At 42.7% G+C, this 16,228-nt stretch overlaps 1 protein-coding gene across 1 annotated transcript in view; it reads right to left on the bottom strand.

Annotated features, from left to right (window-relative positions):
* Positions 1-6,175: 6,175 nt before the first annotated feature.
* Vps41 (VPS41 subunit of HOPS complex) overlaps positions 6,176-16,228 on the bottom strand; it is a 163,997-nt gene continuing 153,944 nt past the window's right edge. The window contains exons 26-29 of the mRNA XM_059263371.1: positions 11,232-11,331; positions 11,084-11,128; positions 8,414-8,493; positions 6,176-6,874 (exon numbers count right to left, since the gene is read on the bottom strand). Of these exons, the coding sequence (XP_059119354.1) occupies positions 6,794-6,874; positions 8,414-8,493; positions 11,084-11,128; positions 11,232-11,331 (306 nt within the window). The 3' untranslated portion in view covers positions 6,176-6,793. The remainder of the gene's footprint in view (positions 6,875-8,413; positions 8,494-11,083; positions 11,129-11,231; positions 11,332-16,228) is intronic.

A 16,228-nucleotide genomic window follows, 5' to 3' on the forward strand; every position in this document is an offset into this window, starting at 1 on the left:
TTCCTCCTTTTTTATATAACAAGTTTCTAAATGTTGAAATTCAGCATTTGTTTCAGATTTTGTGGTTTAAAGTATTGTATTGCTCAGTTTCTTTACTTGTTTTCTTAAATGGCTTGATTTTCACATTCTAGCCTCCTCCGAGCTACATCTATTTTGTCAGATCTGTTTTTAAAACACCTAGTAAGTATTCTCACCTGCTAAATCAGGAATGCTTCTCTCTGTAAATAGGACAAATAATCTATTAAAATTATCACACTTTTCTTCTTCTTTTTTTTTTTTTTTTTTTTTTTTTTTTTTTTTTTTTTTTTTTTTTTTTTTTTTTTTTTTTTTAGCAGACAGATGGTCCATAGTTGTGGTCAGGTGACAGCAACCTACTGTTATATAACAAATGACCCCAAACCTTAGCAACTTAAATACTTACCATCATAGTTTTTGATCTAGGAGTGGTTTGGGTGGGTTGCTCGTTGTCATGCATAAGTTAGCCTGTCAGTTGGGACTCTAGAGCCTGAAGATTTGATGGGAACTGGAATGGCTTCTCAGCTCATACATAGAGCTGAAGGCAGGAGACATGAATTGAACCTCTTTCTGTGTTATCTGGTTTCTCACTAATTGAATCTCTTTTTGTATGATCGGGTTTCTCACTAATTGAACCTCTTTCTGTATGATCTGGTTTTCTTTAGTGTCCTTCATTACCAATTTTGAGAGTTACATAGATACACTTTTGCCATATTGCACTAGTCACACAGACCAGCTCTAGTAGAGGCAGGGATCATTTCGGTCATTTCAAAGGTATTCATTTGTTTTTATTTTAGTATTGGGAATCAAATCCCGAATGTCACACATGCTAAGGTAACACTGCCTCTGAGCCACACCCACAGCCTCCAGATGTGGAAAGTAAGCAAGCACTGGCCCCATGCTGCTGTCTGTGCTGACAGTACTAGCCAACCATTTCCATGCATCGTCTTACTTAATGATGTTGAAATCTTCCCAAGTTGATACTATAACCTCATTCTATATTTAAGGCAAGCGATGCTTACAAATGTTAAGTAACTTATGAAATCACTGATCTGTGAGGAGCAGAGAAAATTTTGACTCTAAAAGAAAATGGTTCTGCTTTATTACCCTTTCCACATCTGGACAAATCACCCTTCCCAATCATTTAATGACCATAATTACAGAACTTTTCACTTTACTTCTGTCCTGTTATGAAGCATGATTAGACATCTGTCACTTTGCTTCATTGTGTGTGACTTCCTTTCATTCATACTAATGGCATCAGCAGATCTTCTATTTGTGGACAGGACACTGTCTAACACCAGTCACTAAGAACTCAGAATTTACAGATGTGTCTAAAACAAGATACACACTAAAATTAGAATAAACTTTTTTGTGACAAAATGTATGTAGTTTTGTAACCAAGATTGTTTTCAAAACCAAAAGTTTAGTTTGTTCTGTCCATGAAGATATGAATGCGCAATTGGACATACCTACAACCATCCAGATCTTCTGTATTTATAAAGAATTGATTCAAGTATTTTAATCTGTTGCTCTTTGCAAAGACATCTCAGAATTGCTGAACCCTCCTCTTTTTGCATCTTTTGCTGTAACTGTGGGACTGGGCACCTGTCCACACTCAATTCCAGATTCTATCTCCTGCTGCTAGTCTCTTCCTTGTGCTTTTCAGGGCTCAGGTTATGGAAACTTACTTAGAGAGATGACTATTTTTTTTAGACCAACTTGACTTAATATTTGGGGGAGATGGAAATACATCAGTGCAAGAAAAAACTGAATATTCATATTTTCTTATAAAAACACCCTTTTATCACCCACATTGGTTGGTTCTTTCCCAAAACCTTCATGTCTCCATTCTCATCTTTCAGAGCAGAGCACTCGACAACTCTTCATCTTACACAGCTCTGTGCAATGCTCACTTAGCCAAAGGCTCAATTTGCTTTGCTTAGTAGCAAGGAATCTGGAAGGGTGTTAGATTTTGAGACAACATCTCGCTGTAGAGGCAGCATCTTGCCATTGTTGTCTGGAAGTTGTAGTCTTCCTCTTTCAGTCTCCTGGGTACCAGAGCCACAGTTCCACAATAGCACTCCCAACCTCAGTAGTTTCGATGTCCCTGCCTTTCCTTCCTCCCTCGGCTCCCATCCCTACGACCTATCAGCAATGTGGAAGCAGGGTTGCTTTTTTAAGTATGACATAGATTCTCTTAGAAGGCAGAAGGAAGTTTCAGATTTAACCTCATTGTTTAGCATGGTGTTGCATCAACAGCCCTTTAAGTTATAGAATGGAAAATGTATGCAGAAAAATCCAGACAAATGTAGTAACTGGAGGCAAAGTAATGGGAGGGAAAGGTTATAACCCACTCAGTTGTTAAGTAATGAGAATATGGGTTCAAGATAGTAGCATAGAGGAAGGGAAGGATAATGTGGTGGTGAAAAATCATTGAAAGGCTAGATGGGGAGGCAGAGGTGAAAACAGGTGTGAGGCTTCAGCTATCCTGAACTTGAGACTACATTGGGCCAATTCTTAGAGAAAGAAAGCAGACCAGTGAAGACTTCTTTTCTTTTCCTTTTATTCAAATGACACTGAGGATCAAGAGAGAAAGGGATGCGGTAGAGAGTAATGCAGCATGCGTGGGTGAGAAAATCATCAGGAGAGGCCATGTTGACAAGTCACAACATTCATCACAGAATTCTACTAAGAAACAAAACAAAACCCTCTCCCTCCCTTCCTCCCCTGCTGCAAATACATCCATTCATTCATTCAGCACATTCCAAATGTCCCAAGTCATTTCAGCATGCACTCTAGACACTAAGATGAACAGAATGTTTCCTGTCCTTACTGAGCACACAGTCCACAGGGACAGCGACAAGGGGCAGAGGATGGAGTGGGACACATAAATAGAACTGACATGGTGATTGATATCTGTTGTAATCAAGGTGGGTTACGGCTGTACCTTGGGCTTTTAGCTATAGCTCCCTTGTTCTTGGTAAGATAGAAACAAGGACAGTGATGCCACAGCAGGAAAGGAAAAGCAATGAAGTTCCAAAATATTCTTAAAAATGTAGTCAGCAGTTGCCAGGAGAGCCAGCTTTTGAAAACCCCAAACCAAAAATAATATAAAATAATAATAATGTAAGATCCAGTTCCACTTTCCTAAGGACCCAAGAGCTCAAATGGACTGGGGCAGTGTGGGAGAAGCCAGGCTGCAGGACTAAGAGCTTGATGATGGATGCTCTGACCTCTGACCCAGCTTGTCAGTGGGGGAAAGGATATAGATCCACCAGACAGACGAAGAGCTAACAGAAGCCATCACACTTTCTGCCTCCTCCGAGGAGCCTTTGAAACCAAATGTCCATCTTCTTCTGCCCATCTCCACACATTTTTAGATGGCGATGGATAAAGGTCAACCAGGTTACCAAGTCTGTATTTCCCAGAGCACCAGGGTTATCACAAGGACTGATGGCTCCAGCCAGTTGGGGCTGGAGACTTCTGAGACGTTGGCAGCAGATGCCTGTGCTGGAAGGCTGGTGGGAAAGATGGTGTTTTGCTAATGGCAATGGATAGGAGCTACTCAGGCCTGTACGCTTCCTCTTGTGGATAATTGGGTGCAACAAGACCATCTCTATAGCAAACCTTGCAACTGAGGCAACCTAGGAGATGAGGTTGCTGAACCTATCAAAATCCTTATTTATTCAAATTTATCATAAGAAACTGAACATGGCACTAATCAGAATTTATACACAAGAGAATACTTATCTTCTGTGCACCTGAGTTTATGAGCTGAGACTACATTTGCTCCACAACCACGAAGCTGACAAAGGCAGACATTTGGCACTATGTAGGGCAAGGGAGATGACAGCCAGTGTTCTAAGGTCAGGGTGAATGAGGACTGTCTAAGAAGACTGTGTGGTACAGGACAACAACAGTGTAAGGGAAAACGTCACAAAAGGAAACTCATGTAGCTACCATGCAGGAGTGATAGGCAGCAGGCTGTAGCTACTTGCAGTGGGTTATGAAGATCAAGCCAAAGCCTGCAAATCTTTGCACACACGAGGCACAAGGATTCCCAAGGGGCTGGATAGACGATGGCGTGATGTTTGCTTTCAGAACCCCTACACTGGGTACACAGGAAGAGCCTGGACAGTGGCTGATTCCAGTAGAACTGATACAGGCTGACATTCATTCTCTCTTGTTTTTCCTAGTATCACATTCTTGCTCCTAATTATACTCAACTCTGTGCCACACAAAGAAAATACCCTTTCACATAGTGTAGAAACCAGCCTTTTGCAGAATCCAAGCATAGGAAGTGAAACTCAGTACCCTATGAAATGTAGTGTTAACAGTCTAGGTCTTAATAACAGACCACAACAAATCGACTCAGTATTTAACATATAGAAACATCCAGTATTCTGTAAGGTTAAGAATTTTATGTGGAACTGAAAAGCAGGTAACATTTTATTTACACAACATGATGACTCTTACTGCTGGATGCAGCCGCCCTCTGGTGGAAATGGGCAGTGGTTTCAGGGCAGCCACAGCAGCCAGGCTGTGTGGTTCCTTGCTTCTAGAATCTTCCTATGGCTTGCTCTTCAGATCCACCAGTGATTCTGTCATCCATTGATACCTCATCACCAATAGCTTTTTCTTCGAAGAGTGAGTTTAGCTTTCTAAAAACTGACCAAGTCAAGTAAATACATTTGTAAAAAAGATCTGGAGTGGTTAAGAGCAGGCACTCTGCAGGCAGACTGCCTGAGTCTGGATCCAGCTGTTACACTGACTCCCACCTTGACCTGTGGTGAGTTGCTGAGCCTCTGTGTTTCTTCATGGGCAAACAGGCAATCTAGTAAGAAGCCTTTCTATATGGCCACAGGCTCGTTAAAGGTCATATAGAAGGGCTCATAACAGCCCCACAGAAAGAAGTGACTCTACAAAGCTTTGTTTTATAGTATTAAAGCATTGTAACAACCAAACACAATTGACTGAGAGTGTCTGAAAAACTTTTCAAGGATGAATACCCACTAGTAGGAAATTCTGGTTAAAAACAAAACTGTTGTCACTAAATAACTTTGAACTCGGCTGATTCACAGGCAGGGGACAGTTTTCCTCAAGGACAAGCAATTGTGCTAATCTTAGGTACAAGTGGGCCAAACTTGCTTCAGACATGTTTTATTTATTTAAAATATTTTAAATTATTTTTATCTGTATTTGTGTTTTGGCTGGATATATGTCTGTGTAGTACACATGTCTGTCACCTACAAAGGTTGGAAAAGGGTGTCAGATCCCCTGGAACTAAAGGTACAGACAGTTGTGAGCTGCCATGTGGGTGTTGAGAATTGAATTGAGAACTGCTCTTCTGGAAGAGCAGCCAATGCTCTTAACATCTCAAATGTTTCCTCAGCCCTTCAGATCTGTTTTGAATGGGCTGGTCACATATTACAAAGGTGAGTTGACTACCATTTTGACTATTTTGCTATATTTACATCTTTATAAAGTGAAAAATAATGCAAAGGATTGATTATACTTCAGTACAACTATCCACCACAGTTTGTTCAATAGGAAAAGTCATCCAGGGAGGCAGGGTTGTGTCTTCTGTTTACAACACAATCTTGTTTGGGAGATTATAAAGGTTATTTTTGAAGAAGGGAATAAACACACTTTATTACTTGCATCTTAGCTCAGTTACTTAAAATGAAAAAATCTTACTACTTCTTTTTTTGTACTTAGGGATTATTGTCCAAAGGTTATTTAGTAATTTAGTGTAATTGACCGCAGAAATAGAATGTGTTGGAATTAGTTCCTCCTGCTAATAAGTTCTATGAGAAGTTTTCTGGACATGCACCTGCTCCAAACAGCAAAGGAAGTGGTAACATTTGATAGGCAGAATCTTTACATTAAATTGGAAATGTTAAGAACAACAAAAAGTCAAGGCATGAGGCACATACCTAGCCTGTTCTCAGAGGCACTGAGGCACATTCCAAGCCTGTCCTTGGCATTTGACCCCACACCCCCCCCCCACACACAAACACACACCACTCTGGAGAGTCTCACCTAGCTCTGCCAGGGTCACTGGCTTCCTCCTGACTTATCAACCACAGCTCCTCCAGTACTACGGTGACAAAACTCACCTCCCTTCCTCACAGGGCACCAGTTTGCTTGCAATGCATTGAAGGTTTCACAAAAAGAAGGGCAACATTTATTCACTCAACAAACATTAAGTGCCTGAGAGGACCAGACACTCTACTAGTCAGGACATACAGTATGTAAATAGCAAACATAAAGCTAATGGTATTCTCCACTGTCACTCAATGAGTGGCAGTGTTCAATGCTTTATTAAATGTGTATTAGGAAGCGAACCACAGTTGATGATATATAAACAATGAAGCCAGGAATGTCAGATTGTTTTCAGCAGAGCTTTTGGCTGACAGCAGCTAATGATGTTCTCAGAGAGCTGGGGCAGCTCTAGTAGTGCACCTCAGGCCTGGTGGTGTGACTCAGCCACAAAGTCATTTCCGACTCTGAGAATTAGGTTTTCTTTTGCTAACTAAATGAATCAAATAAACAAATCATGAAACATTGATTATGAATCCAAATATTTCACAGCATGGGAATAGCTTTGACTTCTCCATCAGTTACAGGAAGAAGTTTCTGGAAGGTAGGTCTAGAGAGGCAACTGATGCAGAGCACAGGTTAGCCCAGAACGGCACTGGTGTCAACACAGCCACTGTGGCTCAACAGCTGCCTGGAGCAGAGTGGCAAAGGGCAGGCTGGCAAGCATGCAGGGCTACTTCTTCATCTCCAGGATGGCACTTCCAGGTCCACGGTTCTTAGCACTACAGATGTTACAGTATTGTGCAGGAGCATTCTGAAAAGAAGTAAAAAGCAAGGGTTAAAACACTGTCTCCTTTCACACCCAGAACCATGATTATAGATAGCATCATTCAGGGGGTGAAGGGCTTCGAAGTGGTTAAGTATCATCCCTTGCTCCAGAGAAGACTTTTTAGCTCAGACAGGACTCATTTACTGTTACTCTGCAACTCAAAGGTCACCAGAGAGATGGGGAGATAGCTCAGTCGGTAAAGAGCAAGAACAAGGACTTGAGTTCAAGTCCCAGAACCTATGTTAAAACCCAAACTAGATGTGCTTATAACCTAGTGCTAGCACACATGGACAAGTGGGTCCCTGGGCTCACTGGTCAGCCAGCCAGGACGACTTGGTGAGAGACCCTGTTACAAAGAGGACAGCTCCTGAGAAATGACATCCGAGGTAGTACATGAATGTACAAACCTCTACATGAATGTACAAACCCATGCCATGTACTTGTACACACAAATGCAAAATAAAAGGACACCATGGCAGAACCAGCCTTGGGTAGCTTGGAGTAACAGCACCATGTCATACAAAGCAGGTTGAGAAAACTCCATTAGTTTGAAAGTGTTTTCCACTACCCAGGCCACAGCCCAGTAGTAATCAAGTCACTAGATGAACTCACTCCAATGAGTATACTTTTATGTTAGTTATAGTATACTGCATACTTCATCTGGAAAGTAAACAATGTACCTATATGACAGAAAAAGGAAAACCAACCCAAGAGGATGCCAGGACCACTTTCAGATACCAGAATCCACAATTGCTTCTGTTTTGGTTAGGTTCTTAACTTTTTCCCCCCTCAACTTGACACAAGTTATAGTCACCAAAGATGGAACTTCAGTGGAGGAACTGTCTCTATTATACTGGCCTGCAGGCAAGTCTGTAGGGCATTTTCTTCATTAATCATTGATGTGGGAGGGTTAAGCCCTGCAGACAGTACTACCCCTAGGCAGGTGGTCCTAGGTTATATAAGAAAGCAGGCTGACCAAGAAAGTATCCATGTTCTTCCATGGTCTCTGCTTTAGTTCTTGCCTCTACATTCCTGCTTTGGTGCCGCTACATTCCTGCCTCTCTCCATGATGGACTATAACTTGTTAGCAAATAAACCCTTTCCTGACCAACTAGGGTTTTGTTAGTATTTTATGAAAGTAACGGAAAAGAAATAGAGCACCTTTATATACAAAGGCACATAACCTATGCATATTCCCCATATATTTAAGACACCTCCAATTACTTACGATACTGAACACAGTGTAATGCTTTATAAACAGTTATGTTTTGTTTAAGTAATAAATACAAGAAAGGAAAAATCTACACATTTAGCACAATGTAGCCTTTCTCCAATATTGCTAATGCAGGGTTGGTTCAATCCATGGATGTAGAACCCATGGATTCAGTAGGAGGTACAGGACCAATTGTCTTGTGTACTAGAATTAAGAAAGCCAGAGCTGTAAGGATGACAGATTCTAGTTGTGATTACTCTAATTTGATCTGTTTCTTTTCAGCTGACAGGTGTTGAGGGCTGACAACTTACCATGCTTGGCATGGGTAGGCACTCCTTGTGGAACATGTGTCGACAATGGAAGACCACCACACTGAAGGGCTTAGCTGCATCTGCAAGAGGTTGGGAACAGAAGGAAAAGAATTCAGTGCAATATTAATTTCCAAAGTGGCTGTACAAGTTTGTTTTCCCACCAACAGTGGAAGAGTGTTCCCCTTGCTCCACATCCTCTCCAACATAAGCTGTCTTCAGTGTTTTTGATCTTAGCCATTCTGACGGTTGTAAGATGGTATCTCAGAGTCATTTTCATTTGCATTTCCCTGATGACTAAGGATGTTGAGCAATTCCTTAAATGTCTTTCAGCCATTTGAGCTTCTTCTGTTGAGAATTCTCTGTTTAGCTCTATAGCCCATTTTTTAATTGGACGGTTGGGTATTTTAATGTCTAATTTATTGAGTTCTTTAAATACTCTGGATATCAGCCCTCTGTCAGATGTGGGGTTGGTGAAGATCTTTTCCCATTCTGAGAGAGGTCTCCAGAAATCCACAAAGATACCTCCACTACAGACTACTGGCAATGGTCAAGACAGTGCGTGAGCTGACCTACTCTGGTGATCGGGTGGCCGAACACCCTAACTGTCATGATAGAACTCTCATCCAGTGACTGATGGAAGCAGATGCGGAGATTCCTGGCCAAGCCCCAGGTGGAGCTCCCGGAGTTCAATCAGTGAGAGAGAGGAGGGATTATAAGAGCAAGAGATGTTGAGACCACGATTGGAAAAAGCACAGGGACAAATAGCCAAACTAGTGGAAACACATGAACTGTGAACCAATATCTGAGGAGCCCCTATGGAAGGACCAGGCCCTCTGGAAGTGAGACAGTTGATTAGCTTCAACTGTTTAGGAGGTCCCCAGGCAGTGGGACAGGAACCTGTCCTTGGTGCATGAGCTGGGTTTTTGGAACCTAGGGCCTATGCTGAGACACTTTGCTCAGCCTTGGTGTAGGGAGGAGGGGACTGGACCTGCCTCAACTGAATCTACCAGACTGGGCTGACTCCCCAGGGGAGACCTTGCCCTGGAGGAGGTGGGAATGGAGGAGGTGAGTTGGGGGAGAAGACTGGGGGGTGGGAGGAGGGAGGACAGGGTAATCTGTGGCTGATATGTAAAATTAAATTAATTATAAAATAAAAATATTTTTAAAAAAAGAATTCAGTGTAATAGACAGACCAGGAAATGGTTCAGCCAGCCTTGAATGGGTTTCCCACCAACAGGCTGCATTTGAGGCGGCTTCCTTACAAAAACATCATGAGGAGTGAGAAGCCCTTGCTAGGAACTACAGTTTATAGGTTACTTGCTTGGCCTCAGCACCAGTTAACAAAATGACCAGTACAGGACAATTTCACAGCAAATATGGTGATCTTTATTTGAAAAACTAGAATATATGTGTCCCTGTGTGTGTCCTCACCACAATTCCAACGCCACATATTGAAATCAAGTGTGTAGCTTAATAAAATGTTTCAGTTCACCTTACCTTTGTCAAGACCTCTCACTGAGGCCTGAGACTGAACTGGGTCAGGACCCCAGGCTCCCTGTATTTTACTACACTTTTGTCTTGTCTGGTCCTCACATCTGCTTCGTCGTGTGGCCAGATTAGTTCTGATAAGACCTAGTGCCCTCCACAGAAGCTGAGGATGTAACTTTACAGTGGCATCCATGGCCCTTTTCCACTGAAACGCCACCTAAAGCACTATGGTTTACAGAAAGCACTTAAAACCCAGACCTGCTCCCTCGGGAACCGTGGTTGTGTGAAATGATTCCCGTGCTCCTGTGCTATAAAATACTTCCTAATACCAGGTAACTGAGCAGTGACAGCTCTGTGCTTTTCCATGCTGAATTTGTACATAAGAGTATCCTCGCAACTATGTTTTGATTTCTACTTTCAAACTATGAGTTTCCTTTTCTCATGCTGGAATGATCCTTTAATGAACATTTTCTTATGTATGAAGATTGGAAAAAGCACAGGGACAAATAGCCAAACTAGTGGAAACACATGAACTGTGAACCAATATCTGAGGAGCCCCCATGGAACTGGACCAAGCCCTCTGGATAAGTGAGACAGTTGATTAGCTTGAACTGTTTAGGAGGCTCCCAGGCAGTGGAACCGGGACCTGAAACAGGGACAGGAACATCTACTTTTCAGTGAGTTGGTCAGATTTGATGCTGAGTACTGTTTCCACCAAGGTGGGCGATGGTCTGGGTGCCTAGAACTCCAGTGAAGATGCAGTCACTCATCAACTGCTTCCCAGATACCCAGGAGAGTCTTTCCCCATAGAACTGAAAATGTAGACAGTTAGGTTTTCACTTGGCTTTGCATTTCTTTTGAAGAATCTCAAAGCAGGGGCCCTAGCCAGATCCAGCAGCATCACCTTATTGGAAGTACTGGCATTCAGGCCCACATTCCCTGGAACTCTGAGCCCTGTGGCATGGTCAGCACTGTGGGTTCCTGCAAAACACCCAGAAGCTGACACACCCCTGCTCTGCTGTCAGAAGAATCAGCACTCACAGAAGCAGGGGAGGGGCTGAAATCCTTCCTCAACTGTAAAGTCACATAATTTGACAGGCACTCTAATTAGCTAATTTCAAAATCTTAATCCCACCCATCATGAACAGATTTGGGAAATGATTTCCCCTGTAAGCATCTTACCTGTTGGGAGGATGGGAGAGAGGCACGATTCACAGATATTCTCTTCTGTAAGAAAACACACACACTGCAGGTTAAGCATATTTCTGTTTGCTTGGCCTCTCTGGAAAACATGGTACGTGGTTCTGAAGGTTCTTTCAGCTTTACCCACCATCGACCAGAACACCTTTCATTTGGGTTCGGTGCATTTTCTTCAGCAATGACAAAGAGTCAGCTACGAGGATTTTCTTGCAGCCTTCCCGAAGCAGAATCTAATGTACGTGGTTAAAAAGGAAAGATCATTTAAAAACTCAAGTATCAGGAGTGTCTAACTGAGGAATCAGATAATGTCAGAGGCACTTATGGTTCTCTTGCCTGGCAAACACTGTCAAGTGAGCCAGGCATTATTCTTGGCAATTTATTTGTTTTTATGACCACATTGTGGTATTAGTAAAATCAAGTAAATCCCAACGTCCTGAAAAGACCCTGCACTAAAATTCTACTGTTATCTCACAGGCCTTTGCACTTTGCGTGGGATTGTTTCCTGGCATTTTGGTTCTTGAATGACTCATGGAGTCCAACCTTCAGATCTTTGCACAGGATGGAAAACTTGTCATTCCAAAGCCATCTATCTACTCATTTGATTAACCCATCTATCCTCTGACAAATGCACTGGGTCCATCATGAGCGAGGCAGCAGGTGTAGATGAGAAGTGTGCAGAGAAGCCTGTGACTACCTGTGCTTGTGGGTCACTGTAAGTGCTCTGGTGCCCCTTGGCCTTCTTCACAGTGACGTCACTCTCAGTTCTAAACCTAGACGTGTGATTTTCTTCCACAAGTGTAAATTCACACCACTGGGAATGGGAGTGCAGGCAAGCAACCACAGTCCTCCATGGCAACCACACACAATGGCAAAGTACCACAACATCAGCTCTGAGTGAATCTAGCTAGAGGCTGCCCCCAGTTACATGATGGGGCACATTCAGGACTGATGATTACAGTCCTGTCCCTGTGGCTTCAAGTGTTTAGTTGTGACAATCAAGACTGCATGGTTTTAATATTCCTGTGTTCACTTTCATACAACTTGTGGAGGGCCTCTCCTCCTCCTTTTTCATTGTTTTTATGAAAATGTATCTTACTGTACAGGAGTCCTCCTAACCCAACCACCCAAATGCTAGGTTTTAGGTGTGTACCACACTGCTTACATTTAACTTCCCTGTCAGATTCTATTAGAAATGCAACATTTTTTGTTTTTATTAAAAAGTTACATTTTTTCAAAACAGAAATCATATAGCATACAGGAAAAAGAAAAACAAAACACCAAGAAAGTTATCTACATAATAGTGATGCTGGCAAACTTTCTGAAAATTGTTTAGCAATTCCGTGAGGCTGTTGGCCCCAGTTTCAGCTCCTCTGGCGTAGGGCTCAGGAAGCACGGTGACACACTCACTCGAGGGCACAGCCCTTGGAATTGGCACAGCCATAGGTTGCCGAGAAGACAGCAAAGCCTAAGGCCTAAGGCCTCTTTCCCCAGGACCGCATTTTCTAAGCAACCTGCTCACAGAAAGTATCTGCTAGGCACATTCTCAGTTGTCAAGAGTCAGGAACCCATGAGGAGGAAAACTACAGTGATGCTTTCTGCCCAATCAATCAAAACCCAAAGCTCTGAACCAGAAAAATATGAAACAATTCTAATGTCACTGACATGGTGTTAGTAAGGCAGTTATCAGAAAATGAGAGTCCACTGACAACATCAGTCTTTTTGAGTCAACATCTGCGATAGTTTCGGGCCACCAGGGGAGGCCAGCGAAGGAAGACAAACAGCACACTGCTGTGTGAGCATCCTCCTTTCTGTGCTGCTTTCCCTCTAACGTCACTTTCAGAAATGAAAATCAGTTTGAACTGCTGAACAGAGGAAAGAGAAGAGGTAAGACATGTATGGAGCTGACACAGAAATGGACTTCATTAAGGAAAAGGGCATCGCGACCACAAGAGCTATGATGGAAACACTAGTAGAAAGGACAATTCAGTATATTAGGGACAATGACATGAATGGAGTCTTGATGGGAAGAAGAGGTTTCCCTTTAATGCATGAGACGGGGTTGGGGACAGAGGAAAGCCATGAAAAATCCCCAACAAGGGAAAACATCTGACTTTTGTTGCCATTCAGGAGGTGGTGGAAGTTCTCCACCACATGATTTAGTCTGGACTGGACTACTTGACAGGAACACGAAGGAGCCAGGTACTAGAACAGGACAGGTAAATTAGGAGCTGTAAAGTCCTAGCACAGTAGACTTAACTGCCCCAGGGAGAGCTTTCAGGCAGTGGGATCTGGCTTCTCAGAGTGACTATCGTATTAAAGGGACAGGCCTATGATGGAACTGAAACAGCTTTGTCCTAATGAAACCCCACCACCTGGAGACTAGGGACACATTGTTATCAACCCTGCTTAGTGATGCTTCTGGTTCTAAGGACTCCATCAAGATAGACTACTGCCTTCTCTCAACTTCACACCACTAGTTTCTATCTCAAAAAATACTTAATGACATTTCTCAGAAGGAACAATATTACCTTTTCAGAATTTCTTCTTCTGAATGGAAGGTCCTTCTATTTTTCCCAGATTATCCACACCTAAGAACCAATTTCTCCCCTCATTCTTTCAACCACTCTTGCTCCTCTCCACTTCCCCTTCATCATTTGTTTCAAAGAAACAAGCTGTGACTGTACAATCAATGGTCCATCCATATTCTATAACAAAGTTAAGTGAGAATATACTTAAGGTGCTGACAACCAACATGAGACCTTAGGTTTGCTCCCTATTTTTTTCTCATTCCTCTACAGCACATCACCATGGATAATAATCCCAAGTAAAAGGAAAACGGCAGTCTCACAGAGCAATAAAGAACCACACATCAGAGAAATCGCTATGGTTCCCTAGAAACAGCTGCTCTGGGGAATGTGCCAGAAAAACTGCCAAGGTTCTGCAGTTTTTAGTTGAAAAGGCTCTGAACACTGGGATTTGCTGGCTTTGCCTTCTTCATTTTACAGGTGCTTGTCCTTAGGATGTAAAAGGCTGCCAGCTAGCTGGCTTCCAAGCCCCACGACATTCCTCACTTCCAGCCTCGTCTTTAAGTCACTGGTGTCATGGGACTTCAATTCTACTTGGAACGCTCTGCTCTTGTTGGATTATTGCCGAAGATGACTAAGTGTAGAGAGAAAAAAAAATGGGAAAGCTAAACGTGAAGGTCTACTCTTCAGTTTAAAAAGACATTAAAATCATGACTGTATTTAACTCATAGTAACACAAGGTACAGATGAACTGAAAGGATCCAGGAAGCGATGGCTGGTGGGCCCAGGCCACCTGAGCCACTTCAATGTGGCGGTAAGATCAAACTGAACTACTCTGTAAAGGAAAAAATCCATTTGGTCTCAAAAGCTTCTTTCAAGTTTAAAGACCATCTCAGGAAAAACAAAGGGAGGTTAGATAATGTGAGTGACAAAGAAATTTGTGCCCTCCTCCCAAAAAAGGGACAAGAAAGAAAGAAGCTGTTGATTTCTTTAAACTGACTGTGCCTTCAGTTTTAAGTACCAAGTGTAAATACAGGAAAACTGTTTGTGGACCGGAGATGACTAGAGTGTGTCTAGGAAAAGAGGCCTCAGGTGTTAAATGCCTCACTGCACATCACATGATGACCTGGACAGGCTCAGGCCTCTGCTCTCAACAAGGACTCAGTCCCCACATCTGCCTCCTCAGGAACAAGTTCTAACAGGCTTGCTGTCTTCCTCCAGAGCTGTTACCATAGCGAAGCCAGGAAGTGGTCCTAACTGGCAGATGTTTATGGATTACCTGTTAGAGCTAATGCAGTCCTGGATGAAAATGGCATGGCATGCCCTTTCCGGGCCTGAGTTTAAATTCAGTGTCTTCACATACCAGCAAGTCATTAACCTTTTGGAGCCTCAGTCTGAGCTATTCCTCTGAGCAATAGGGTTAATGCTAGAGTACTGTTACTGACCTAAAACTTCTGTCAAACAAGAATGGCAAAAACAAAGGGATTAGTAACAAAAGTACTGATTTCCATTTCCCTAACTTCACCTGGATCTGAGGCAGTGAACATGCTCAACTCTGCTAACTTTCAGTTGAAGAGAGCTGGGATGTTTGAAAGTATGAAATGGTAACATCAGAAGAGTTCAAGTTTCCTCACAGCTACCTCCCTCTCATTTCAGTTAACAGCTGACCAGCACATTTCAGTGTCCACATTACTATACTGTAAGCCTCCCCTATGTGGTGATATATTGTGTACCCTAACAAACTTATCTGGGGATCAGAGGACAGAGTCAGCCACTAGATTAGACATAGAGGCCTGACATTGGTGGCACACACCCTTAATCCTATCACTCGGGAGGCAGAGATCCATCTGGATCTCTGTGAGCTCAAGGCCACACTGGGAACAGAGTCAGGCAGTGGTGGCACATGTCTTCAATCCCAGCACTTGAGATCTCATGCCTTTGCTTGGAAAGCACATGTCTTTAATCCCAGGAAGTGACATGGCTGGATGGAGAACAGTATATAAGGCGTGAGGAGACAGGAACTAAGCAGCAGTTCAACTGAGACCCTCAGGGGTGAGGACTCAGAGGCCTTCAGTCTGTGGATTCATGGAATCAGGATCAGCTGAGGAGTTGGCAAGATGAAGTTGGCTGTGGCTTGTTCTGCTTCTCTGATCTTTCAGCTTTCACCACAATATCTGGCTCCAGGCTTTTTTTATTTTATTTTATTTTACTAATAAGACCTATTAAGATTTGTGTTAGACCCCTATGTCCTCAATGCACTGTCTATTTACAAAGGGCAGTGAGAAGGTGTATGGCAGCACACCTGTGACATATGACTCTGGACTTCACGTCTGAAGGGTCTTCATATATACTAGGGTCACTGTCTTGCCTTATACATAGGATTCTTGAAAATTCATGGGTCTGTAACACTTCCCTCAAATTTGGGAGATTTATGGGGGGTTGTACTCTTTTATTATAAATGAGAACATGAATTATAGTTTTATGAAACAAAAAATGAAGATCAATAACAGTGAAATAAAAGTATGTCTGTGAAAACCTTCTGGGAACTGCCAAAGGCTCCACAGAGACCTGGGATATTTTTATGATGATCCCAATAGGTTGT

This window comes from Peromyscus eremicus, chromosome 5 (assembly GCF_949786415.1).
Source record: "Peromyscus eremicus chromosome 5, PerEre_H2_v1, whole genome shotgun sequence".
In the NCBI taxonomy this organism is placed as follows: Eukaryota; Metazoa; Chordata; class Mammalia; order Rodentia; family Cricetidae; genus Peromyscus; species Peromyscus eremicus.